Here is a 26,507-nt window from a genome sequence, read left to right as displayed (position 1 = left end):
GTCCTGAAACTAAAATGCCTGCAGTGACTGCTGCTGCCAGGTCACCAATGACTGACTTTGCAGGAGCACAGATTAAAAATGGCAACGTCTTCTCAGTTGTGGGTCTGGGAAACACCTGCAGATTTTCCTGGTGTCTTTCCCTTTCATCACCTTCCAGCCTCCCTCGAAGTAAGTTCCAGCGTTTGGGGCCTGGATCTCTAGCGGAAAGGAGATTCAGAGAGGGAGACTGTCTGGCCCTCTTACCTACTGGAGGCTTCACCCGTTTTGATAAGCTGAACACCATCATGGGGCCTGCATTCCCACCTCCTTCAACTGGGATCTGACGTGTGTTTCACTATTTCAGCGAATTCCCACATTTTTTCTTGAATTAAAGCTCACAGAATTGATCTTTATACACTATTTTGCTATTTCCAAGTGGCTGAGGCATGTTAAAGCCTCTAATCTGCCATCTTGGCAAAAAAAAAAACACACACTTTTTTTTTAAAAAAGAAACAAAATGATAGTTTCATTTATTTGTGAATTTATATCAATGGAATCATCCCGTAGTACTTATTTACTGTCAAGTACTTTCATTTAATGTGTTGTGACATTCAATCAAGTTGTTGCAGACGCGATAGTTGTTATCTGTTTCTTAGTGTTTCACTTTGTGAGCGTTTTACAATTGTTTTATGGTACTGCTTCAAACATTTGCGTTGCTTCCAGTGTGAGGCTATTTTCAATAGTGCTGTTATGTACATTCCAATATGTCTTTTTGCTATCACAAGGTATTGCTGCATTTCTGTTCAGTACATACCTACAACTGCAATTGCTAGATATGCATGTATTTACTTTAAGTAAATTCCACCAAAGGATTATCCAAATGGTTGAACTATTTTACTAATTTTTCTATGAGACTGTGATTGCTTCACTGTCTTGTCAACAGACAACATGATCTGTCCTTTTTTCATTTGAACTATTCTAATGAATTATATAATAATATCTAATTGAAGTTTTAATTTGTATTTCCATAAAGCTTAATGATGCTGAGCAATTCAAGTTTGCATTGTCAGCAGTGATTCTTCATTTGTGAAAGCCTAGTTTATTTTGCATATATAAGCACACAGTTGGCTTTATTTGTTTTTAAAACAATCACAGGTATGTAGAAGAACTGCTTGTTCTTATAAATAACTGTTTTACATGGAACCTTTCGAAAGAAGTACTGACCTGATTCCAGATAGTTGAAGTATTTCAGTATGTATTTACTCAAAACAATGTGCTTCTCTTATATAACTATAGCAAAACCATCAGGATCAGAAAATCAATGTGAACGCATTGGAAATTTCTAATTCTTGTTCCTGTTGGTGTTTTACCAAAAGTCCTAAAATATATGCTTTTTGTCCCTCTCATAATGTAGTTTAGAATCCAGAATCGCATGCCACAACTAGCTGTCACATCTCTTTCATCAACTTCAGTGTGGAGCAGTTCTTTAGTCATTACGTGACTTCCAAGACATTGCCACTCTTTGAGAGTATAGGCTGAATATTTATAAAATGTCCCTCAATGTAGGCCTCTCTAATGTTTTTTAATGATTAAATTGAGCAGATGAATCTCTGCCAGGAATATCACAGAGGATGCTTTTCATTTTTGAGTGATAGACAATTTCAATGTGTTTCATTAGAATGATGTCATTTGATTACTAGGTTCAGATAGTGTGTGGCTGTCTTCTCCATTGTAACTATGTTCTTCTCAACTATGTAACTTAGATGTATTCTGTGGGTAGATTCTTTGAAATTTTGTAATTATTGCAAACTAAAAATAAATCCCAAGCCTGCTTGGACAAGGGAACCCCAGCAAAAACCTTAAAAACTGTATTCCTGGCCATGAGAGGATGGGAGATCAGACATGTCTCTTTAGACCCCCTCCCTTTTGTGGTTGACACAAAACAGTTCATCAACATTAGTGTTAAAATAGAGACCATGAGACTGATGGGGTGTACTCTTTGTGGCAATAAGATACCAACTTATAAATAGGACCTAAGGTCATGGCAGGCAAGAGTTAGGTCATTCACTCCCATGCTTAAAGAATAAACTGTGTTCTAACTGGCTCAAGATTTTAATTTTTCTCTAGCAACTATACAGGCACTGGCCTCCACCAGATGCCCACCTCTACCCACTGTTCCACAAGCCATAGCTACAGCTTTCGTTGGACAAGAGACTGATTTCAGTAACCTTATTCTGATAAGAGGACCACTGAACCTGCTGTAGTGGTTCTGACTGTTTACAGAGGCATTGTGCTTGAGTCCCCTCATGTCCCTGCTCAATTTTTTCGCCTATGGGGTTAAAGATGAGTGGGTCAGAGAAGAAATGGAGATTAAGTGTCTAAATTCATGCCTCTCTTTTGGTATTATTGTGAACACTAAATAAAAATTTGAATATTTTTTCGCTTTATGTTTTCAACTTAGAGTCAAGTATGAATATATACTAATCATATTGCTAATCATATGTTCTGGTTTTATTCATCTCTCTCCAAACAAGAACAAAATCCTTGGAAAGTCTCAACAGATTACATTATTTTTCTAATTTCTATTTGTTTTACACTTAACATAAATGCACCGGCAAATTGATTCTGTGGCCCTGAAGTAATTAGCCTCATTTTATCTGCAAATAATACACCACTGAACTGATTGTCTCAATATTTCCCTGAAGGTTGTTTCTTCCCTTGGACAGACTTTTTCTGTTATAAAGCCAAACCTTCAGTAACTCTAGATGGCAAACATCCAGAGACCTTCCTCACCCTCTTCTGCTTTGTCACTCTCTCTGCTTATTATTATGAGGACAAGCCTGGCCTCCTGGCACTCGCTTTTCTTTTATTTCTTGCATTATGCACAAAAGAGGGAAAGTCTGAGAACTGAACCAGCAATTAATAACATTTTTATTTAGCACATTCACAAAAGAAATGGATCTAAATTATCATTCATTAATCACTTTTCTGTGTTTTACAGTGATAACATATTAAAAAGTCAGCATCAGAAAAGTATTAGCACATGTGACAGTCAATACACGTGTTACAGAGTATGAATAATTACAGATATATTTGTGCAGTGACCTGAACAACTCTCCTTAATGGAGGTTGGATGCTCACGGGATATTGAGTGCATAGGAAGATGTGATGAGAGGTCAGAGAAGACATAACAGTGGGAATGTCATTGATAAAAAAGAGTTTCAGGTGATAGCAGATCGGCAGCCAGATGGGCTAGCATTCTTCAGACAGGAATGAAGCAGATCTGGTACGAGGGTGGCAGAGAAATAATCCCTCTGGTAGCTGAAGTAGTACTGAGGTTCTTTAGATCAGCAACAGATTTCAGGTTAAAGTTCTGTAAAATTGTGGTTAGAAATAAAAATAGCTCCATGCGGGCAAGTCCCTCTCCTGCACAAATTCGTTTTCCTGAAGATAACAAAGAGAGAAAGTAGTTACTCCTTGTGTTTAACTGTGACTGTGACAGTATGTTTGTGACTTGCACAAACAGCATATACAGTAAATAACTGATTAATGATTGGGTAGATGAATGAACATGTGGATGAATGGATGGATGAAATGATGGATGGATTAATGGATGGTAGGACAAACAAATGTACAAAAAGAGACACATTTGCTATCTGTCTAACATCTAATCTCAATAGGTACCCTTCATTCAGGAAATAGTCATTGATTATCAGCGCCATAACAGTCGCTTCATTATTTATTTCCACATTAAAACAACTCTGTTGCCATTTTGAGTTTCCATCTGTCATTATAGAAATACATGCACATTCTTGTTTCCTGTTCCAAGCCTGATATTCCATGATCTTTCCTTCCACTTTTCACATAATCTGTTCTCAACTCTAGTCATACACACTCTTCATCAATCTTGAACACACCAAGAAGTTTCAAGTTTCATATCCTGTTGTTCATTTTGGCTAAGATAGATCTTTATTAAGCTACATTCAGGACATAGATTCAATTTCATTTCATCTTCACACTCTTTACAATTCCCTCAAGTAATAAAATCCTATGCTCTCTGGTTTTTCTCAACATCATACTCATGTTTTCATTAAAGCATGGATCATCAGGAATCATAATTCTGTATTTATTTATCTATTGTGCTAAAATGTGAATTATTGAAGGAAGTTCTCTGTCTTTGTCATCTTGCTATCTACAGTGCCAAATATAAAGCAGACATAAAAGATCAAAAAGTAAAGGAAGGAGATTCCATGGCCAGAGACTTAGCACACAAAGCACAGGTGTGAAAATCAAGTATCCAGGATATATGATCATGATTGGAGGAAGACAGGGTGCTGTGGAATCACTGCAAAGTAACCTCCTCCCTTGCCAATGTTTCCAGAACCCCATAACTTTTTGGTAAAGGTTCTGACATCCTTGATCTAAAGCAAATGTCCTGCTCTGTCATTCATTATCTCCTTCAAAATGCTGAGCCTTCCCTTAAATTTTATCACCTCCTTTGAAGCACATCAAATGTCCTCTGAGTTTCTTACTCCATTTTATGCCTCACTGTGTTGTATGAGAGAGCAAGAAGCATGCAGATTCCCCCTCTAGCCCCTACCCAGGGGCCTGTGCATTCCTCTCTCACTGTCCTGGTCTGACTAAATTACAACGACCTGTTTACTCTTCTTCCCTAACTCAGGAGTGAGCCTCTGTTCTCATTGAAAGTTGTGCCCTTGGAGCTCAGCCTGGGAGGTGACAGACACCATGTAGAAGACACTCAATGCAGTTGTGAACTCAGATACATTCGCCAAGGCAGGTAAGGACAGATCAGATGAATTTTACTTTCCAGGAGGAGCTCTTGGGTGCCTTAGTGATGTATCTAGTGGCAGAGTTCAGTTAACCTAGATGTTAGTTTTCTCAATTGGGAACAGTAGGGTTAACTCCTGGAAGCCCCACTATCTGGCCCAACAATGAGGGTATATTGTAAGGGTGGAGTGCATGGGTATTGAGAGTGGTGCTCTTGATCATGGACAAATAGCATTTCTACCAGCCCCAGAGGGGTGCCATGTAAATTCCAACTGATTCCAAAAAGTTCTCTCTTTCCTTCAAATGCAAATGGAAACGAGATTCTATTACCTGCTGAGAAAGGCATGAAGTAGTCACTTTTCTTAAAGTTGCCATTCTCATCCAGAAAGTGGCCAGGGTCAAAGATCTTTGGATTAGGGAATTCTTTGTCATCGTGCAGCACAGAAGTGAGTAATGTCATTATCATTGTGCCCTGGAAGTAAAAAAAACAGATAATCTGATTTATAAAGAAGTCCAGAAGTGAGAAGAAGTAGTGGACATCACGTAGCCCCATATCAATGATCTATCGGTGAGAGAACTAAGGTCCAGCCAGACACAGTAATTTACATGGATGAGCTAAAGGCCAGTGGTGAAAGCTTGCTAAAGAACTTTCCAATAACATTTGAAGTCTTACATCTTGTATACTTGTGTGCAACCCTCTGAATGTGTTCTCTAGATCATCAAGTTTGGATGCCCTTGTCTGTCCCCATCACTTCAAATTTCACAAATCTTGTATTTATATTATGTAGATTACGGTTTAAAATGGAAGTCTCTGTTGACACTTGAAATGTCCACAGTATCTGTTCATAGAACTTTTGTAAATAAACATGTAATCTATTTTAAAATGATGTCATCTGGCATGATAACCACACGTGCAATAACCAGTAAAAACTATTGAGTGTTTATTATTGCCATGCTACAGATTAATTTTATCTTAAAACACTGAAAAGATGATGAAATTAGAAAGACTATCACTTTGCTACAATTCAAGTCAGGATAATCAGGTCAGGTAAGGATCATCAATTAAAGCTAGAACCATTGGGTGTGTGATTCTGGAAGCAGGAGCTTCACAAAGTTTTAATGTACTCCCATAGACTTTTACTAGTTGCATAGAAAAAGCAGAACCCCTACAACAGTAAGATCTGGAGGATACCACCATATTATGTGAGGAACTTAGCATGACCAATAATGACATATTGTGACATTTTATGCTCCCACCTCATCAATGTGATTCAGTGGGATATTCAGTGGGATTCAGCACCTATGTAGTTTTCTTGCCAAAAATGTAGCTGGAATCTGCCTCTAGAAAACAGTCACACAAAACTAGGCTGAGGAACATTTTAAATGACTGCTGGTCTCAAAAGGTCAACTGATTAAAAAGAAACAAACAAGGAAATCAACTTTCCTTGATTACAGGAAGTGAAAAGGTCAACATAAGTGAATTATATGCTTGTTCCTTGCCTGGAAAGTAAACTGCAGAAGAAAAAAGCCATAAAAATATTCTAGAAAAATTGGGAAAATTTAAATTTAGGCTGTATTATTATTTGAACAATAGCTACTGAGCGTGAATACTCTATTATGATGTATAAGAAAAATCTTTGTTTTGGGGCATACACACTGCAGTATTAGGTGTAGATAAACCCTTGTATTGAGAAAGAGAAACCTCTTCTGGTTGTGTGCTTTGGTAAAAACAGTGTGGATTGAAGTCCTAATCCTTGTAAAAAATCAGTGATAATTAGGGAAAGCCCCATCGCATCTTGATAAGTTATGAATTCTGTCTTCTCTGGAGGATAACATTAGTCATTGAAACCTTATCAGTCTCATTGTTTTCCTTCATGAAAATATAACTTTTATTATTTTTAATTGAATAATAAGTGTAATAGTGTAGTTTATAGCATAGCAACTAAAACATCTGGATGAATACACAAACCATATGATAGACAGCACTGTAAAGCTGCAAAGACCAAAATTGGCCTCAGATTACAAAGACAGTAACTGGCTCCAGTGAGGGGAGAACTTCAGAGGAATGAGCTCATACCTACAGTCAATTTTTGACTGTGTTCATGTCATATTCAATTCTGAATCGGGACAGGAGGTGTTGTCATTATAACTGCCTACGAGAAGTGAATGAATCCATTCTGGAAAAAGATAAACGTTCTCCAAAATTCTGCATTTTTTCATATATAATATCTGGTACTGAGCCTTAGGGTTTTAGGCATTTGAAAGACACAACTAAGCAGTCACAAGAAGAAAAGTGGAAGGAAGGGAAAGCAATAAAAACAGACCCACATTAGGGAACATTTCTCACCTAGTTTTATGCAGCCAGCATTATCTTGTTATCAAAACTCTGAAAAGAAAATGTTGAGGAAGAAAAATTGCAGACCAAAATATCTTATGAATATAAATACGGAAGTCCTGAACAGTAAGTAACAGGGCAAATCCAGCTGTTTGTGTATACTTCGTATATTTAGTGAGGGTTGTGAGGACAGTATATACAATCATATAAATAGATGCAGAGAATCAATTTGATAAAATTGCACACACATTCATGACAAAAATTTATATAAAAATAAGAGAAGAGGAAAAACTTCCCTAATCTGATAAAGAATATCCATTAAAATCTTAAAGATTTCTGATAAAGAATATCCACTAAAATACTTAAAGCATCACTTTCAGTAGTGAAATATTAATATTCTTATACTCTACCCTCCAGCAGATCAGAAATGAAATAAGGATGCCCTCTATCACCAATTCTATTCAATGCTATCCTGGAAATCCTAGCCAGTGCAGTAATGCAATAAAGACAAATTGAAGACAAAGATCATTGGAAAATAAGAAATAAAATACATATTAACCCAGATAGCAAAATAATGTACATGGAAATTCCAAGTATATCTACAGATAAATTATTAGCAATGATCGGTAAATTTAGGAAAGTTGTTAGATATAAGGTCATCAAAATAGTATAACTGAACACAATTACATATACCAATTACAAAGAAATAAAAAAGCATTAAAATTTTATAACAACAAAATATTAATTATCTAGGAAAAACCTAATAAAAGAGTTGTAAGCCACTGCACTGAAAAGATAACATTACTGAGAAAATAGAATAAAGCTCAATAAGTTGGGAGCATAACCATATTCATGAATTTAAAAATTTAATGCATGAACATGTTAAGTCTTTCCATATTGAACTACACAATGAATGTCACTTTGATAAAAATCTCAGAAGAGTGTTTTGGGGAATTGACACACTGATATTTTCAACAATTATTTGAAAGTATAAACACCTAAGAGTAGCCTATTAAGGAGACCTAGCTTTATAAATCTTTATAGCCCCAAACAAAATAGCAGAAAGTCCATCAAGCTGCCACATGTATAAGTTTTGCACTTCTCTCATCCTCTGTTGTTAGAGGACTGGAACCAATCTAGCACTTTGGAAATTTCAGAAGCACAGAAATATAGTGTGAGAGAAACAAGCTTACCTTGGGGAAAGGTAGTTTCTGAACTTAATATCAGTGGTCACTGCATGGGGCACACCGGTGGGGACAAGGTCAATGTATCTCTGGATCTCGTGTACTACAGCATCCGTGTAAGGCATGTGGCTCCTATCCTGCATGCAGGGGCTCCTGTGTCTGCCAATTACATGAACAATCTCTTCCTGGACTTTAGCTGACAAGACACAAGAAAGAACTGATGGAAACGGAGATATATGGAACATTTGTCATAGCAATTCATGACCACATTAAACGTGATGTAAAACTCCCAGCAATGTTACAAACATGAGTTACACGTGCAGAAGTACAACCAGCCATATAAAAAGAATTACTGTAATATAGATACATATCATTCTCCTACAAACTAGTCATTACAGTGCATAAGTACATTTCTATAAATTAGCATATATGACAACTAATACAAATTTAAGTAATAAATATTTAAAAAGTAAAACATACTAAGTCAAGAAATTACAGTGCTTGCAAACAGAAAAACAGGAATCAAATATTATATGTATTATTGAAATAATATATGGGGTATAACGTTAAATTGTAATGGTTTTGTAAATATATTTGTGTGTGCAGTGGTGGGGCGGGGGCAGTGATGCAATTAGCACTGGTACTGTCTTCATTTTTCCACTTCCCAATTGTGGCCATTTTGAGCATGCTAGCAGCTTCTTCTGAAATTTAAATTTACATTTCTAAATAATCACTATTTCTATTTTTTACTTAACAATTTTTAGACAATATTTAATGATTTTCTGGTATGTGAGATGAGAATTTTTATCTCCATCTCTATTCCATGTATAGACACACGCCCACAAAGTCGTATGTGTACACACAGACACATACACACATCTACACACACACAATTCTCCTCCTTCTACTTACCAGAATACATTTAGACCACAATTTCTGGTTATATCACTATTCATTGTTTATATCCTTCTAAATATACTCACACAAACACACACACACATATACACACACACACATATTCTTCCTTGGTTCTTTAGTTAAATCACAATTTTCCATTCTTCAAGTTAGAGTATTTGCACATGTTTGAAACTCCTAGTAACAATTTCTCAATTATAGGGGAATCTCAGACTATCAATCACATCTCTTTGGTTCTTGAAGTCTCCTCTATGTGTATTATTCACCTGGTACCTTCTGAAGTGGTTGTTTCCTAGGAGCCCAGCAGCCTCTCTGACACTCTCATTCTCTTACATGAGGTCTCCTGATTCCTGGCACCCTTAATTTCTTCTGACTTGGTTTCAGACGTAAGATGGAGCACAATCCCCAGTATTGGAGAAAGTTAGCATAGAGGGTGAAATTTGTAGCAAGCATGTAGGTCCCAAATACTTTTTTTCTATGAATACACAAGATAATATACTTGAGAATTCTGATGCTGTCTGAATGCTGATATTTTATATATGACCTGATATAACTCTCTGAAAGATTTTAATTTTCCCTTTACGTCTGGTGCTCTGGAATTCCATGACTTTGTGTCCTGTGATGGATGTTTTTATTTCACTCTGCTGAACACTTGTAGATAACTTTCTATTAAGATGGCAAAATATGTTGGTTCCAAGTCTTTGCTATTGTGAATAGTGCCTCAATAAACATACATGTGCATGTATCTTTATAGTAGCATGATTTATAATCCTTCGGGTATATACCCAGTAATGGGATGGCTGGGAAAATGGTAGTTCTAGTTCTAGATCCTTGAGGAATCGCCACACTGTCTTCCACAATGGTTGAACTAGTTTACAGTCCCACCAACAGTGTAAAAGTGTTTCTATTTCTCCACATCCTCTCCAGCACCTGTTGTTTCCTGGCTTTTTAATGATCACCATTCTAACTGGTGTGAGATGGTATCTCATTGTGGTTTTGATTTGCATTTCTCTGACAGTGAGTGATGATGAGCATTTTTTCATGTGTGTGTTGGGCTGCTGAGCTTTTTCTCATATGTTTGTTGGCTGCATAAATGTCTTCTTTTCAGAAGTGTCTGTTCACATCCTTTGCCCACTTTTTTTTTTTTTTTATACTTTAAGTTCTAGGGTACATGTGCATAACGTGCAGGTTTGTTACATATGTATACTTGTGCCATGTTGGTGTGCTGCACCCATCAACTTGTCAGCACCCATCAATTCATCATTTATATCATGTATAATTCCCCAATGCAATCCCTCCCCCCTCCCCCCTCCCCATGATAGGCCCCGGTGTGTGATGTTCCCCTTCCCGAGTCCAAGTGATCTCATTGTTCAGTTCCCACACCTATGAGTGAGAACATGCGGTGTTTGGTTTTCTGTTCTTGTGATAGTTTGCTAAGAATGATGGTTTCCAGCTGCATCCATGTCCCTACAAAGGATGCAAACTCATCCTTTTTTATGGCTGCATAGTATTCCATGGTGTATATGTGCCACATTTTCTTAATCCAGTCTGTCACAGATGGACATTTGGGTTGATTCCAAGTCTTTGCTATTGTGAATAGTGCCGCAATAAACATACGTGTGCATGTGTCTTTATAGCAGCATGATTTATGATCCTTTGGGTATATACCCAGTAGTGGGATGGCTGGGTCATATGGTACATCTAGTTCTAGATCCTTGAGGAATTGCCATACTGTTTTCCATAATGGTTGAACTAGTTTACAGTCCCACCAACAGTGTAAAAGTGTTCCTATTTCTCTGTATCCTCTCCAGCACCTGTTGTTTCCTGACTTTTTAATGATTGCCATTCTAACTGGTGTGAGATGGTATCTCATTGTGGTTTTGATTTGCATTTCTCTGATGGCCAGTGATGATGAGCATTTTTTCATGTGTCTGTTGGCTGTAAATGTCCCTCAATAATAGACTGGATTAAGAAAATGTGGCACATATACACCATGGAATACTATGCAACCAGAAAAAAGGATGAGTTCACGTCCTTTATAGGGACATGGATGAAGCTGGAAGCCATCATTTTCAGCAAACTATAGCAAGGACAAAAAACCAAACACCGCATGTTCTCACTCATAGGTGGGAATTGAACAGTGAGAACACTTGGACACAGGGTGGGGAACATCACACACCAGGGCCTGTCGTGGGGTGGGGGATGAGGGGACAGATAACATTAGGAGATATACCTAATGCAAATGATGAGTTAATGGGTGCAGCACACCAACATGGCACATGTATGCATATGCAACAAACCTGCACGTTGTGAACATGTACTCTAGAACTTAAAGTATAATAATAAATAAATAAATAAATAAATATATGGCAAAATATGGAGATCTTTTCTCTAGACTTGTTTCTTCTCTGGAGAATATCTAGCTGCTGAATGTCAGGAAGCAAGATGAAGAAAAGTGCTGAGTCTTTGAATCTGAGGAATAGATATTTCCCAAACTTTTTTTTTTCTGGCTTCACACCTCACACTTTCCTGGCCCTGTAAAGTGTCCCCGAGTACAGGGGTTCTTAGGCTCAGTTTCTCTGGAGAGTGTGCTTCCCTTTTCCAGTGGGAAAAAATCAGGTATCTGATAAAAGGAGTCGTGGAGGAAACCTGGGCAGGAGAGCCTCCCTTTTCAGTCTCATTCCCTACCTTCTTTGGCTCTTGGTGCCTCCAAATACTGACCCTTATGAGAATCATAGTGACACAGATTAGCTTCTCCTCTTGATAAATCTTGCTCTGCTGATACTTACGTTACAACTCCATCCTCTATGCCGTGTCAATTGTCAGCCCTTCGTTTTCTCTCTGTGTTTTTATTGGCTGTTTTCTATTCTCCTCTCTTTTTACTTCAACAGACTAATTTTAGTTTGTAATTTGGTTACTGAAATTTCAGTGGGATCCTGACACAGGAAAAAAGGTATGTTATCTGCTGCAAAACAGGAACTATTTAAATGTGAATTCTAAGGAAATGTAGAGTTTACTGTAAAGGTAAATTATAAATTCTAAAGAAAAGTTGTATGTGAAAGATGCAATTATTAATCCCCCTTCCAAATATTCCTATTTGGTCAAACAGCAGTTTTATGAAACACACTTTTGGAAAAATAAAATTCCTTTAGGCATGGCCTCTGCTTAAATGGAAACACCTTTCTTAGGAGCCTAACTTTTAGATTACTTCCCAGACTGGAATTTGTCTCAGGATGCCTCAGAACAATTCTCGTATTTCCACTTATGCTTCAATAAAGATTGTTTTCATCTCCCTACCCCAGCATTAGAACATGGAATTTTCAAAACGAGACAAGATACCTTCAAGAATGAACCTACTGTTCAAAGTGGACTTTTCATAATAAAACCAACATTCACTACTAGGCCAACTTATGCTGGTTCTCCCTACCACAAATTACCTCTGCTGAAATCTAGATACTTCATCAGGGCTTTATTTATTTTGCTACTGCCATATTGCTTTTACTGATCTCAGTCATCCTCCTCCATTGTGCAAAGATGTCCTTTTTAATTATGTCATCAAATTTAGACAGATTACAGCTGATGACACAGAAATTTAAAGAATGAAGCTTCTCAGAGAGAAACAAGGTGGAGGACACTGGTACCATCTTCTCAGCATTGTTCTAAAATTCACTTTGTTCATCATCTGTGGTCCTACCTGTGACCTCTGGGTGCTTCAGCAGGAGCAGGAGTCCATATCTCAGAGTGGTGCTTGTTGTCTCTTTTCCAGCAATAAATAGATCAGCTACAGTGCCAACCAAGTTTTCAATAGTGAATTCTGACTGTTGGTTGTCCTTTTCCTAGAAATGATTTCATGCAATTATCTGACAAATTATGTGCCAGTGTATCTAAATACACTACATTTTAAAAAACATACTACATTGTAAAGTTAACCAAAAGAGATACTGGACAGTACAGTATTAGAAAAAGCAACTGTATGGTATGGCATAAACTGCAGATCAGTTAACTAAAACTATTTCCTGACAGACCTACAAGTTCCATTCATGAAATCATTTGCTGCTTAGGTTAGTCACACAGAGTATTTCTTTCCCTAGAAATAAAACCAGAAGTATATTGATGCCCTGTCTTAGTTCAATTTGTGCTATATAACAGAATACTATAGACTTGGTAATTTATAAAGAAAAGAAATTTATTTCTGATGATTCTGAAGGCTGGGAAGTTCAAGAACATGGCAGTGGCTTCTGGCAATGGCCTTCTTGCTACTTCATCACATGGCAAAAAGTAGAAGGGCAAGAAAGGGTAAGAGTAAGAGCAAGGGGTGGGGGCACACTCACATTTATAACAAGCTGTCAAGAACTACCCCACTCTTGCAATAACGACATGAGTATATTTATGAGGACAGAACACTGATGACATAGTCATGTTTTGTTAGGCTGCACCCACCAACACTGTTGCATTGGGCATTCACTTTTAGCACATGAACTGTAGAGGACTCATTCAAACCAGAACATGAATCTTCTATTTTCTACTTATTATTCAAAACATGAGTGTGAAAGGGGAGGTAGGATTGACATCATCTTTGACATGAGCATTTGATCATAGTAATGAAGACTTCTATACTAAACATGGTAAACAAAAAAAAGAAGGCACTTGACTTTCTCATGCTTCAGGGCTACCATATTATTTCTATTCTAGCCCACCATAAGACTTATTGTATTTGAGATATATAAGCCAACTATTTGATTAAGCTCTTGATATAGTTTGGATAATAAATATTTATCTCTCTCAAATCTTTTGTTGAAACTTAATCCCCAGCGTTGTAGGTGGGACCTGGTGAGAGGTGATTGGATCATGGGGGTAGGTTTCTCATGAATGTTATTTCCCTTGATGCTATCCTGATAATAAGTGAGTTCACATAAGATCTGGTTGATTAAAACTGTTTCTCCAATTTGCTTCTCCTCTTGCCATGTGATGTGTCTGTTCCTACTTTGCCTTCTGCTATGAGCAAATACTCCCTGAGGACTCTGCAGAAGCTGAGCAGATGCCAGCATCATGCTTGTACAGCCTGCAAAACTGTGAGCCAATTGGGCCTCATTTTCTTACAAGTTGTCTGACCTCAGGTATTTCTTTGTAGCAATTCAATAACAGCCTAACACATTCATTTTTATGATTTTTTTATTATTTGTAAGTGAACACAGTTTTAGTTTAAAAACATAGGTAAATTAGGGCCATATCATGAAAAGTGTTCCACTCTTGAATCAAGAGTTTGCAATTTTCTTCTGTCAAAAATTTACAAAGACTCAGTATCACCTACGTATTCATTACAAAGCTGAAATGTGTAAAACAAATATGTCAACAAAACCAAGAATGAAATATAGTGAAGGATAATGAGTTCACAAAGACAAGACAGGTCTAATAAAATTGTAAGCCAGATGGGAGGCAACAGGCGACTTATTTTAAGGAGTAAGTTCAGGAATAAATAGGAAAATACAAAGTGAAGAGAAATGGCAATTATTAATACAAAAACGTGAGGCATTAACTGCCTATATTGGATAAAGAAGAGTAGGGGTAATGCAAATGCCAAGGCTAAGGGACTAATTGAATAAAGTTCTCATAGATTGAAAGTGTGAATACACCTACAATAAGTAAAGTATTTGAATTAGTAATCAAGAACTACCCCCCACCAAACAAAGTTCCATCTCAAGATTACTTCACTAGTGAATTCTACCAAAACAGTTAAAAAGAGCTCAGATCCAAGGGAAAAGGAAAGGGAACTTGTGTGAACAAGGTAATGTCCTCGAGAAGTCTCAAAACCACAGCCCACTCCAGTACTTGTGCTCATGAAGGTAAAGAAGGTCATCTTGACTTCAGATCCCAGTAGCCTGCCAAATTGGGTAGGGAGGCTGAGAACACTCCTACCTGCCCTTTCCATGGATTACAAAGTCTCTCAGGGTTTTACCCCTGCCAGCTTCTTTTTACTTTTGTGTGTGTGTGTGTGTGTGTGTGTATGTGTGTGTGCGTGTTTGTGAGTTGTAGATTCTTCTTATGAATTGACCAATAAGCTCCATTGCTCTCTCTTTAACAGTCCATTTGGCCTATGATTATTCACCTGTAATATCGGCTCTTCCTTCTGAGGATAATTGATGATTGACATCTTTGTCAGCCAACTGGAAATCTCTGATGCCTCGAGCTGTGGGAAGGTCTGAGAGATGTACAGTGTTTGGGTTCCATTCTTTGCTACAAAGGAAGGCAATGTTGAGTGGGCCTAACTGTGCTCTGGTCTCCCAGCAGCAAATGCAAGCACAACCTCTGATGGGGGTGGCAAGAGAGTGATATAGACTCTGTAAGATTTACTCGGTTATAAATAGGCTTAGTGTGGTGATTTCCTCAAATGCCAACTGTACTAGCAATGTACTGGGTTTGTGAACACACTCAAGACCTTCTAATTAGCTGGGGTGATGTGGGTATGGTGTTAGCTGAGATAAGACAAAAGTTTTCTCCTTCCCAAATGTTGTGTTATTTTGCCAGCAGATGTTGTAATAGGCTGTGCCTATTGGCTTCCAGCTAAGAGGTGGTTCTTGCAGGAGAGAGCCACCTACACTAGTAGCTGTGGGATTTGTGCTTGGCTTATATTACCCAGGGGAACATGCAGAAGAATGAAATATGATTCCTATATCTCACCATATACAAAAATTAACTCAAGATGGGCTAAAGACTTAAATATGAGACTTGAAATCATAAAAAATTCTAGACAAAAACCTAGAAAAAAACTCTTCTGAGCATTGGTGTAGGCTAAGAATTTATGACTCAGTGTTTAAAAGCAATTTCAATAAAAACAATGGACAATGAGACCTAATTAAACGAAAGACCTTCTGTATAGTTAAAGAAACAACAAGCAGAGTAAACATACAACCTATAGAATGGGAGAAAATATTTGCAAAATATACTTTCAACAAAGGACTATTTTCCAGAATCTACAAGAAACTCAAACAGCAAGAAAAAAAAAATCAAAATATTCCCATTAAAAAGTGGGTAAACAACATGAACAGAAATTTCTCAAAGGAAGATACACAAATGAGAGAATAGAGCAAGATGACAGAATAGAATGCTTCACTGATTATTCCCGATGCACGGACATCAACTTAACAACTATCTACACAAAGTGTACTTTCATAAGAACCAAAATCAGATGAGCATGCACAGTACCTAGATTTAAATGTATATCACTGAAAGAGGAACTGAAGAGATAGAAAAAATAGTATTGAATTACTGACATCCTCTCTTCCCATGGCAGCAGTGGCATGGTTCAGAAAGTGTTTCTGAGTACTGAGGGAGGGAGAACACAGTAATTATAGAGCATAAAATTAGTGATGTTCTGTTATGGCAGAAGGGAAAACAGGCCCAAATTCAGCTGATGCCCACTCACAGAGGGAGCATTTAAACCAGCCCTGGCCTGAGGTGAATCTCTGATACCAGTGGTTGGAACCAAGTTTCTACAAGCCTCATCACTGTGGACTATAGGGCTCTGGGACTATAAATAAACTTGAAAAATAGACGTGGCTACAAGGATTGTAACTTTTATGTGAGTCCTAGTTCTGAACTGGGCCCAGAGACAGTAGACCGGGGGTGGGAGGTGCAACTTACTGCAACACCAGCTGAAGATGGGTAAGGGGTGCTGGCATCCCCCCTCTCCTAATCCCAAGCTGCACAGTTTTCACTTCCAAAAGAAACTCCTTTCTTCTGCTTGAGGTGCTTGAGGAGTGGGGGCTTGAATAGCTAGCAGCAGTACCCAGGTACTACGTTGAGGGCTTTGGGTAAGACTCTGAGACTTGCTGGCTTAGGTAAGACTCAACACATTCCCAGCTAGCTGGCTATCAGGAAAGACTCCTTCTACTTGAGATATCAAAGTAAAATATAAAGGCAACTTTGTCTTGCAACTAGGTACCAGCTTGATCACAGGTGGGTAGAGCACCAAGTGCACTCCTGGAGTTTCCAAAACCAGGACTTGGCTCTTGTACAAGATCTAGTATTCTGCATGGGCCTGTGGTAGCACTGCTCAAGGCGTGAGACTCCACTCCCTTTGGAAAGGAAAGGGAAGAGTGAGAAGGACTGCATTTTGTGGTTTAAGTGCCAGCTTAGCTGCAGTACAACAGAATACCAAATAGACTTCTAAGGTTTTTGACTCTAGTCCCTGCCTTCTGGGTGATACCTCTGGACATGCCTGGGTACTGGAAGAATTTGCTGCACTGAAGGGAAGGACACAGGCCTGGCTGGATTCACCACCAGCTGATTGTAGAGCCCCAGATCCTTGGAAACATAGGCAGTAGCCAGGGAGTGGTTGCAGCAGGCTTTGGGCAAGACCCAGTGTTCTGCTGGTTTTAAGTCTGACCCAGTGCAGTCACAGTGGTGGTGGATACATGAGTGCTTGTGTCATTCTATCCCCAGTTTCAATTGGCTCAGAACAGAGAGAGCGACTTTGTTTATTTGGAAGATGCTAAGGGAAGAGAACAAGAGTTTCTGTCTGGTAATCCAGAGAATTCTCTTGGATCCTGTCCAAGACCATCAGGGCAGTATCTCTACAAGTCTTCGAGAACCACGGCATTATTGAGCTTGGAGTGCCCCTAAAGCGGATACAGCTTAGATCACAACACTTAACTCATTTCCCATTTATTAAAAAAAGTGCAGTTCACTGCCAGTGCAGTATTCTAGGGGCAAATTGAAAATAGGTTAAGTCATTTTTAATATCTGGAAAGCCTACCAAGAAGGATGGGTCCAAAATAAAATCCCAGACTACAAAGATGACAAAAAAACCTAACTCTAGAATGCCCAGCCCCAGATGAACATCTACAAGTATAAAGAAAATCCAGGAAAACATGACCTCACCACATTCACTAAATAAAGCACCAGGGACCAATCCTGGAGAAACAGAGATATGTGATTTTTCAGCCAGAGAATATAAGATAGTTGTTTTGAGGAAACCTAAAGATATTTAAAATAACACAGAGAAGAAATTCACAATTCTATCAGATAAACGTAACAAAGAGAATGAAGTAATTTACAAGAGTTAAGCAGAGATTGAGGTGCTGAAACATACGATTGGCATACTGAAGAATACATTAGAGTCTTTAGTAGAATAATAGAATAGTAGAATTGATCCAGCAGAAGAAAGAATTAGTGAGCTTTAACAGAAGCTATTTGAAAATACAGCTAGAAGAGACAAAGGAAAAAAGAATAAAAAACAATGAAGCACAACGCGTACAGCATCGAGAAAATAGCCTCAAAATGCAAATCTAAGCGTTATTGGCCTTAAAGAGGAGGTAGAGAAAGAGAAAGTAGTAGAACATTTATTTAAGGGAAAATAACAGAGAACTTTCCAAAACTAGAGAAGGGTATCACTATCTAAGTACAAGAAGCTGATAGAACACCAAGCAGATTAAACCCAATGAAGAATACTTCCAGGTATTTAATAATAAAACTCCCAAGGACATCCTGAATTTTATTGCCTAGATTTTCTGCTAGGGATTTTATAGTTTTGAACCTTACATTTAAGTCTTTAATCCATCTTGAATCAATTTTGTATAAGTTCAAATACATGAAATTTAAACAATATGCTCCTGAATGAACAGTGGGAGAATGAAGAAATTAAGAAGAAAATTGAAAAATTTCTTGAAGCAAATGATGAGAAAACACAGCACATGAAAACCTATGGGATTCAGCAAAAGTGGTACTAAGAATAAAGTTAATAGCTGTAAATGTCAACTATCAAAATAGAACAAGAACATCAACTAAACAAACTAACAATATACCTTAAAAAACTACGAAAGCTGGAGCAAACCAAACCCACAATTAGTATAAGAAAAGAAATAATAAAGCTCACAGCAGAAATAAATGAAATTGAAATAAAGAAAACAATACAAAATATCAATGAAGCAAAAAGTTGTTCTTTAGAAGTGTTAAAGAAAGCTGACAAACCTTTAGCCAGAGTAAGGAAAAAGGTGAGATGATCCAAGTAAGTCAGAGATGAAAAAGAAGACATTACAACTGATATCACAGGTATTCAAAGGATCATTGGTGGCTACCATGAGCAACTATATACCAGTAAATTGAAAAACTTAGAAATAATGAACAAATTCCTAGATACATACAAACTACTGAAATTGAACCATGAAGAAATCCAAAACCTGAACAAAATTATAACAAGTAATCAGATTGAACTCAAGAGAAAGCATCCTAGTAGAGAAAAGCTCAAGACTCAATGACTTCAATGATGAATTCTAGCAAACATTTAAAGAAGAAGTGATACCAATCCCACTCAAACTATTCCACAAAATAGTGAAGGAGGGAATACTTCCAAACTAATTCTATAAGGCCAATATTACTCTGATAAGAAAACCAAAGACACATTAAAAAAAAGTTATAGGCCAATGTCTCTGAGGCATATTGATGCAAAAATCCTCAAGAAAATAGCTGCAAACCAAATTAATGAATACATTAAATAGCTCATTCATCACAACCAGGTGGGATTTATCCCTGTATGAAACAATGCTGTAACATATGCCAATTAATAGATGTGGTACATCATATCAACAGAATAAAGAACAAAAGCATATGGTCATTTCAAATGATACTGAAAAATTATTTGATAAAATTCAACATCCGTTCATGGTAAAAGCCCTAAAGAAACAGAGTAGAGAAGAAACATACCTCACTATAATAAAAGCCATCTACGAAAGACACACAGCTAGTTACACACTAAATGGGGAAAAATGAAAATCCTTTCCTCTAAGGTCTGGAAAACAACAAGGATGCTTACTTTCACCACTGTTATTCAAGATTGTCCTGGAATACCTAGCTAGAGCAATCAGCGAAAGATATAAAGGGAATTCCAATTAGAATGGAAGAAGTCAAATTATCCTCGTTTGCAGATAATATAATCCTATATCTTAAAAAACCTACAGACTCCACTAAAAAACTATGAAAAATAAACAAATTCAGTAAAGTTGGAAAATATAAAATAACATACAAAAATCGCTAGTGTTTCTATATGCCTACAGTGAAAAAAATTAAAAATAATTTTAAAAAGTAATCCCATTTACAATATCCAAACATAAAATTAACAATGAGATGCCATCTCAACCCAGTTAGAATGGCGATCATTAAAAAGTCAGAAAACAACAGATGCTGTCGAGGATGCAGAGAAATAGGAACACTTTTACACTGTTAGTGGGAGTGTAAATTAGTTCAATCATTGTAGAAGACAGTGTGGTGATTCCTCAAGGATCTAAAACCAGAAATACCATTTGACCCAGCAATCCCAGTACTGGGTATATACTCAAAGGATTATAAATCATTCTACTATAAAAACAGATGTACATGTGTGTTTATTGCAGCACTGTTTACAATAGCAAAGACTTGGAACCAACCCAAATGCACATCAATGATAGACTAGATAAAGAAAATATGGCACATATATACCATGGAATACTATACAGCCATAAAAAAGAATGAATTCATGTCCTTTTCATGGACATGGATAAAGCTGGAAACCATCATTCTCAGCAAACTAACACAGGAACAGAAAACCAAGCCCTGCATGTTCTCACTCAAAAGTGGGAGTTGAACAATGAGAACACATGGACACAGGGAGGGAAACATCACATACCAGGGCATGTCAAGGGGTGGAGAGCAAGGGGAGGGAGAGCATTGGGACAAATACTTGATTCATGTGGGGCTTGAAACCTAGATAACGGGTTGATGGATGCAACAAGCCACCTTGGCACGTGTATACCTACGTAACAAACCTGCACATTCTGCACATGTACCCCAGAACCTAAAGTATAATTTTAAAAATCACTAAAAAATATGAATAGAAGGGACATTTCTTATCATAATAAAATGTATTTATAAAAATTCCAAAGACATTTTATATCAAATTGTGAAAATCTAATAGGTTATGCCCTAAAACCAGGGGGAAAAAAACTCCAAGTATATGCACTTTTACTACTGCTATTCAGCATCTTTCTTAAGGTCCTAGCAAAAACAATTAGACAAGAAAGAGAAATAATATAGCAACTTGTACATTATGGGTTTTTTTCAAAAAATTAAGGATTATATGTCATAACTAAATGGGATCTATATGGGGAGTACAAGAGTGCTTCAATAAGAAAATCAATCAATGTAATACACCACCTTATTAGAAAGAAAGGAAAAATCTAACAAAATGTCCATCTCAATAGAAGCTGAGAAAGCATAAGACAAAATTCAATACTCTTCCTGATAAAATCACTCAAAAATATGAAGAGAAGGGATATTCCTTATAATAAAATGTATTTATAAAAATTCAAAAGATATTTTATATCAAATTATGAAAATCTAAAAGCTCATGCCCCCAAATCAGGTGGAAAAGATCCAAGTATATCCAATTTTTCTACTGCTATTCAGCATAGCACTTAAGGTCCTAGTCAAAGCAATTAGATGAGAAAGAGAATTAAAAGGCATTTAGGTAAGAAAGCAAGATGTAAAACTCTTTCTATTTTAAGATAACACAATTCTATATAAAGAAAAGTCCATGCAACCCACAAAAACAACTAGAGCTGATAAATATTTTCAGCTTAATTTTAGGATGTAAGGTCGGTCCAGATATCAGTTGTGTCTGTTTATATCAGCAATGAACAATATGAAAATAAAATCAACGAAATAATTACATTTGCAATAGCATCAAAAGGGCCAAAAGCCCAGAGAATCTATAGTAAAGAAGATAAAAGACTGAAAACTATCAAATGTTGCTTAGAAAAATAAGGAGTACCTAAATAAATGGCAAACCACGTCACATTAAAGGATTGAAAGACTTAAAATTGTTAAGATGGCAATGCTTCCAAAAGTAATCTAAAGATTGAATGTAATCACTGTCACAATTCCAATGTCCTTTTTAAAATTTTTTATTAGTGTAAAAATGGAAAAGCCAATCCTGAATTTATATGCAACTACAGGGAGAGGACTCAATTTTCAAATTTCCAAACTTCAAAACAAAACTATAGTAGTCAGAACAGCATGGTACTGGCAAAAGGAAAGAAATAAAGACCAATGGAATAAAATTGAAATCCAAATGTAAACCTAATCATCTATGCTTAGTTCATTTTCAACAAATGTGCCAAGATCATTCAATCTAAAGGAAGCATTTAAAAAATAAATAAAGGAAGAATTTCTTCAACAAACAGTGCTGGGACAACTGGGTAACCACATACAAAAGAATGAAGTTGAACCCCTATCTCACTCTTATGCAAAATATAACTAAAAGAGAACAAAAAACTCAAATGTGAACTAAAACTATAAAATTCTTAGAATAAAACATCGGGTTAAATCTTAATGCCTTCAGAATTGGAAGTGGATGCATAGATTTGACACCAAAGCAACTAAAATAAGAGAGATAAACTGGGCTTCACCAAATTTAAAATGTTTGTTCATCAAAGGACAAAATTAAGAATGCGAAATGACAACCTACAGAATGGGAGAAAATATTTGTATTTGATACATATTTAGTAAGGGTTTAATGCCCAGAATCCATAAACAATTACCTACAGTTCAACAACAAATGACGAGCAACCCAATATAGAAATGAGCAAAGGGCCAGGTGCGGTGACTCACACCTGCAATCCCAGTGCTTTGGGAGGGCTGAGGTGGGTGGACTGCGTGAGCTCAGGAGTTTGAGACCAGCCTGGGAAACATGATGAAACTATGTTTGCACAAAAAAATACAAAAATTAGCTGGGTGTGGGGACTCATGCCTGTGCTCCTAGATACTTGGCAGGCTGAGGTAGGAGTATCACTTGAGCCCAAGGGTCAGAGGTTGCCGTGAGCCAAGATAACAGCACTGTACTCCAACCTGAGCAACACAGAGAGGCCCTGTCTCAAAAATAAAATAAAATAAAATCATATCAAATAAAATAATATCAAATAAAATAAAATAAAAAATAAAGCAAGGGCCTTGAATAACATTTCTCCAAAGAACATGTAGAAATGGTAAAAAGCTGATTAATATCATTGGTCAAGTCAAAACCACAATGAAATACCACTTTACACTGACACAAAAAACAGAAAATTACAAATATTAGCTATAATATGGAAAAGGGGAACCCTCAAACATTGCTAGTGGGATTTTAAAATGGTGCATTTACTGTAGAAATGTTTAGTTGTTTCTCAAAAAGTTAAACATAAAATCACCATATGACCCAGAAATAACACTCCTAGGACTATACCCTGGAAAACTGAAAATATATTCATGAAGAAACTTGTATACAAATGTTAATAGCAACATTGTAAGAGCCAAAAGGTGAGAATAACACAAATGATCATCAGCAGATGAATGATAAGCAAATTGTTGGATGTGTACATGAAAATGGAATATTATTCAACCACAAAAAGCAACAAAGTACTATCACATGCTAAAAGTTATTTGATCCTCCACATCATTATGCTATGTGAAAGAAGTCAGGTAAAAAGTTCACGTATGCCATGGGTCCTTTTATATGCTATATTCATTATAGGCAAATCCATAAAGATAGTTGATTAATGTTTACTACATGATGGAGTGGGGAATGAGGTGTAACTAGTTTATGATATAATATGTTTCTGTGGAGTGATAAAAAAGTTTTGAAAGTAGAGAGAGATGGTAGTTGTGAGGCAGGGCAGGCAAGTCCCAATGGGGAGCTTAGTCTGCAAGGGTTCTTGGCTTTTCCCAGAAAAGAATTCAAGGGCAACTCAGAGGTAGAAGAAAACAGCTTTGTTGAACAGGCAGTGGTACAACTCTGTGAGGGCTTCTGCAGAGCAGGGCTATGGTATAGGCAGAGAGTAGCAGTTCAGGGCAGTTTTGCAGTCATTTTTATACCCACTTTTAATTGCATGCATATTAAGGGACAGTTTATGCAGGGAATGGGTCCTATCTTTTGGATCATTGGGTGCCACGGAAAGGGGAGGTAACTCCTGGGTGTTGCCATGGGAATAGTAAATTGACACGGTACACTGGTGAGTGGGACTGATTGAAAGCTGCTTTTGTCCTGGCCCTGTTTTAGCTAGTCATCAATCTCATCTCGTGTCCAACTCCCACCTCTGGAGTTGATTCCCGCCTCATGCCTCAGTTGCACAATAATTATCAGTTCACAATATTGTAATTAAACTGAATACCATTAAATTGTACACTTTAAATTGGGTGATATATGGTATATGAATTTCATCTCAATATTTGAAATGTCATAATTTTCTGAATTAATCTCTAGATTTAATGCAATCTGTTAAAACCCCTATGGGCTTGTTTGCAGAAATTGACAAGTTTATTCTTAAATTTATGTTGAGACTGAATGAACCCCCAAAAGCCCAAATAGTCTTGAAAAAAGCTTTGAGGACTCACACTTTTTGAATAGAAAACTACGGTAATTTAGACTTCAAAATGAGGTACTACTGGCATAAGGACAGATAGATCAATGAAGTAGAATTGAGAGCCCACAAACAAATCCTCATATTTATACTCAATTCATTTATGATGAGATTGTCAAGACAATTCAATAGGGAAAAAAATGCTTTTTAAATAAATAGTGTGATGAAAACAGGATTCACGCTCACAGGTTACCTGATAAACATCAACTTCCAACTCCTTTGTGCAAATTCATTTTAGGTTACACTAAATTAAACCTTCTCTCTTCCATCCACCAACTCTTTCCCACCACACACCTCTCCACAAATTACTCAATCCGACTGACACCTTTCTTCTGTTCCATACTGCAAATATTTTAAGCACTATTTCAATATGCAGGGCATGCAGGAAGCCCATTTATGATAAGCCATTCTTTTCCATTGTCACATAATCTGTGCGCAATATTGATATCCATCTTCAGTTTACAGTAGGATATTTTATATTTTCTACTTATTTGTAATTGTTTCCATTTGACTGCATGTCTATATTATTCTACTCACGTAGATTATTTTTATTTCAAAAAGAGGGTCTATGCATTCTAGCCATTGGACAATTTTATATTTTCCATGACGTTTAGTGTAGGCCCATAAATACAATAAGTAATTAAGATGTTTGTCAAGCATTACTGGCCTGATCATTTAAACATCCTTAGTAAATTACAGAAGGATTCGATGAATCACAAAATGGACAAGAAATCAAATTACTGATCTGTTGCTAATATCTTACCTGCTCCATTTTGATCAGGAAGCAATCAATAAAGTCCCGAGGATTCTTAACATCCAGTGTTGCTTGGTGTTCTTTTACTTTCTCACTAATGTAACTTTTTGTAAGAGCAACATTTTTAAGCAATTTGTTGTGAGTTCCTGGGAAACAATCAATGAGTAGAGGGAAATTATTGCAGACCTAAAAGAAAAGAATATTAAATATAAACATGTGATAAGACATATGTGTCTTACACCAAGTCCTGATTGAAATTATAGCTATAAATACGATTAAAATATCATGTCCATTTTGATGGGGAAATTTTTATTGTGCACGTGTAGCAATTTTCTGTACCTAAAGATTGGATGGATAAAATTTTGAACAGGAAATCAAAGATGATAATTATTTTCTTCACTTATACATCATTTTTATTGTATAAAAACATTTTAATATCAATTTTCTCATGTTTAAACCAAGTCTTCCCTACAACCTTGAAATATAAGATGGTATGAATTACTATGATTTATATTTAGTTGATGACGCTAGAGGTTAAGGGGATTTGGGCAACCTGATAGAAAGCACAAAGCTAGAACTCACTGTTTTTATTTCTGTCAAGTAGCTTCAAAAATGGAATTAGTATTTTAGAAGTGTGAGCAACCCGGAGATACCTTAAAACCCAGCTGTGCACCTGAGCAGTTAAGTGATTTCTCTAAGATCACACAATTATTATTTAGGCAGAGTGTAGGGCATGCCAACTCAGCACGGGGTAAAATTTGGATGTTTGTTTATGGTTCATACACCATGAAACCAACCATTTTTGTCATTCCTAACCTAGCTGCCTCATCAGCCAGGATCTCAACGGAAGCATCAAACACACCTGCCCTACTCAGTGTTTCCTGGCACCTTCTATGGTCACAAATATTCTCCCTCCTTGATGGAGATAGTCTTTCCCTAAATTAGAATATTTCTGCCAAGTAATGTGATGAAGACGTCAGTAAGCGTTGATTGGAGGATAAGCCTACTGAGTAATGGAAGCCTTCAGAAAGGGCCCAGATGTCCATGGAGTGAAATGGACATGTTTTTGGGCTGTCACCAAAACACTTTATTGAAACAGTCTTTGGGATTTAGTGGATAAACCACTG

The 26,507-nt window shown here is 36.9% G+C and overlaps 1 protein-coding gene across 1 annotated transcript in view; it reads right to left on the bottom strand.

The window, feature by feature from the left end:
- Positions 1 to 3,241: 3,241 nt before the first annotated feature.
- The window catches only part of LOC111529253 (cytochrome P450 2C20), a 35,086-nt gene continuing 11,820 nt past the window's right edge, over positions 3,242 to 26,507 (bottom strand). The window contains exons 6-10 of the mRNA XM_031936182.1: positions 12,896 to 13,037; positions 8,296 to 8,482; positions 6,425 to 6,485; positions 5,098 to 5,239; positions 3,242 to 3,423 (exon numbers count right to left, since the gene is read on the bottom strand). Coding sequence (XP_031792042.1) covers positions 3,242 to 3,423; positions 5,098 to 5,239; positions 6,425 to 6,485; positions 8,296 to 8,482; positions 12,896 to 13,037 — 714 coding nt within the window. The remainder of the gene's footprint in view (positions 3,424 to 5,097; positions 5,240 to 6,424; positions 6,486 to 8,295; positions 8,483 to 12,895; positions 13,038 to 26,507) is intronic.

Source organism: Piliocolobus tephrosceles, chromosome 9 (assembly GCF_002776525.5).
Source record: "Piliocolobus tephrosceles isolate RC106 chromosome 9, ASM277652v3, whole genome shotgun sequence".
Taxonomy (NCBI): Eukaryota; Metazoa; Chordata; class Mammalia; order Primates; family Cercopithecidae; genus Piliocolobus; species Piliocolobus tephrosceles.
The sequence above is the reverse complement of the archived record's forward strand: the minus strand, read 5'-3'. Positions and strand labels throughout refer to the sequence as shown.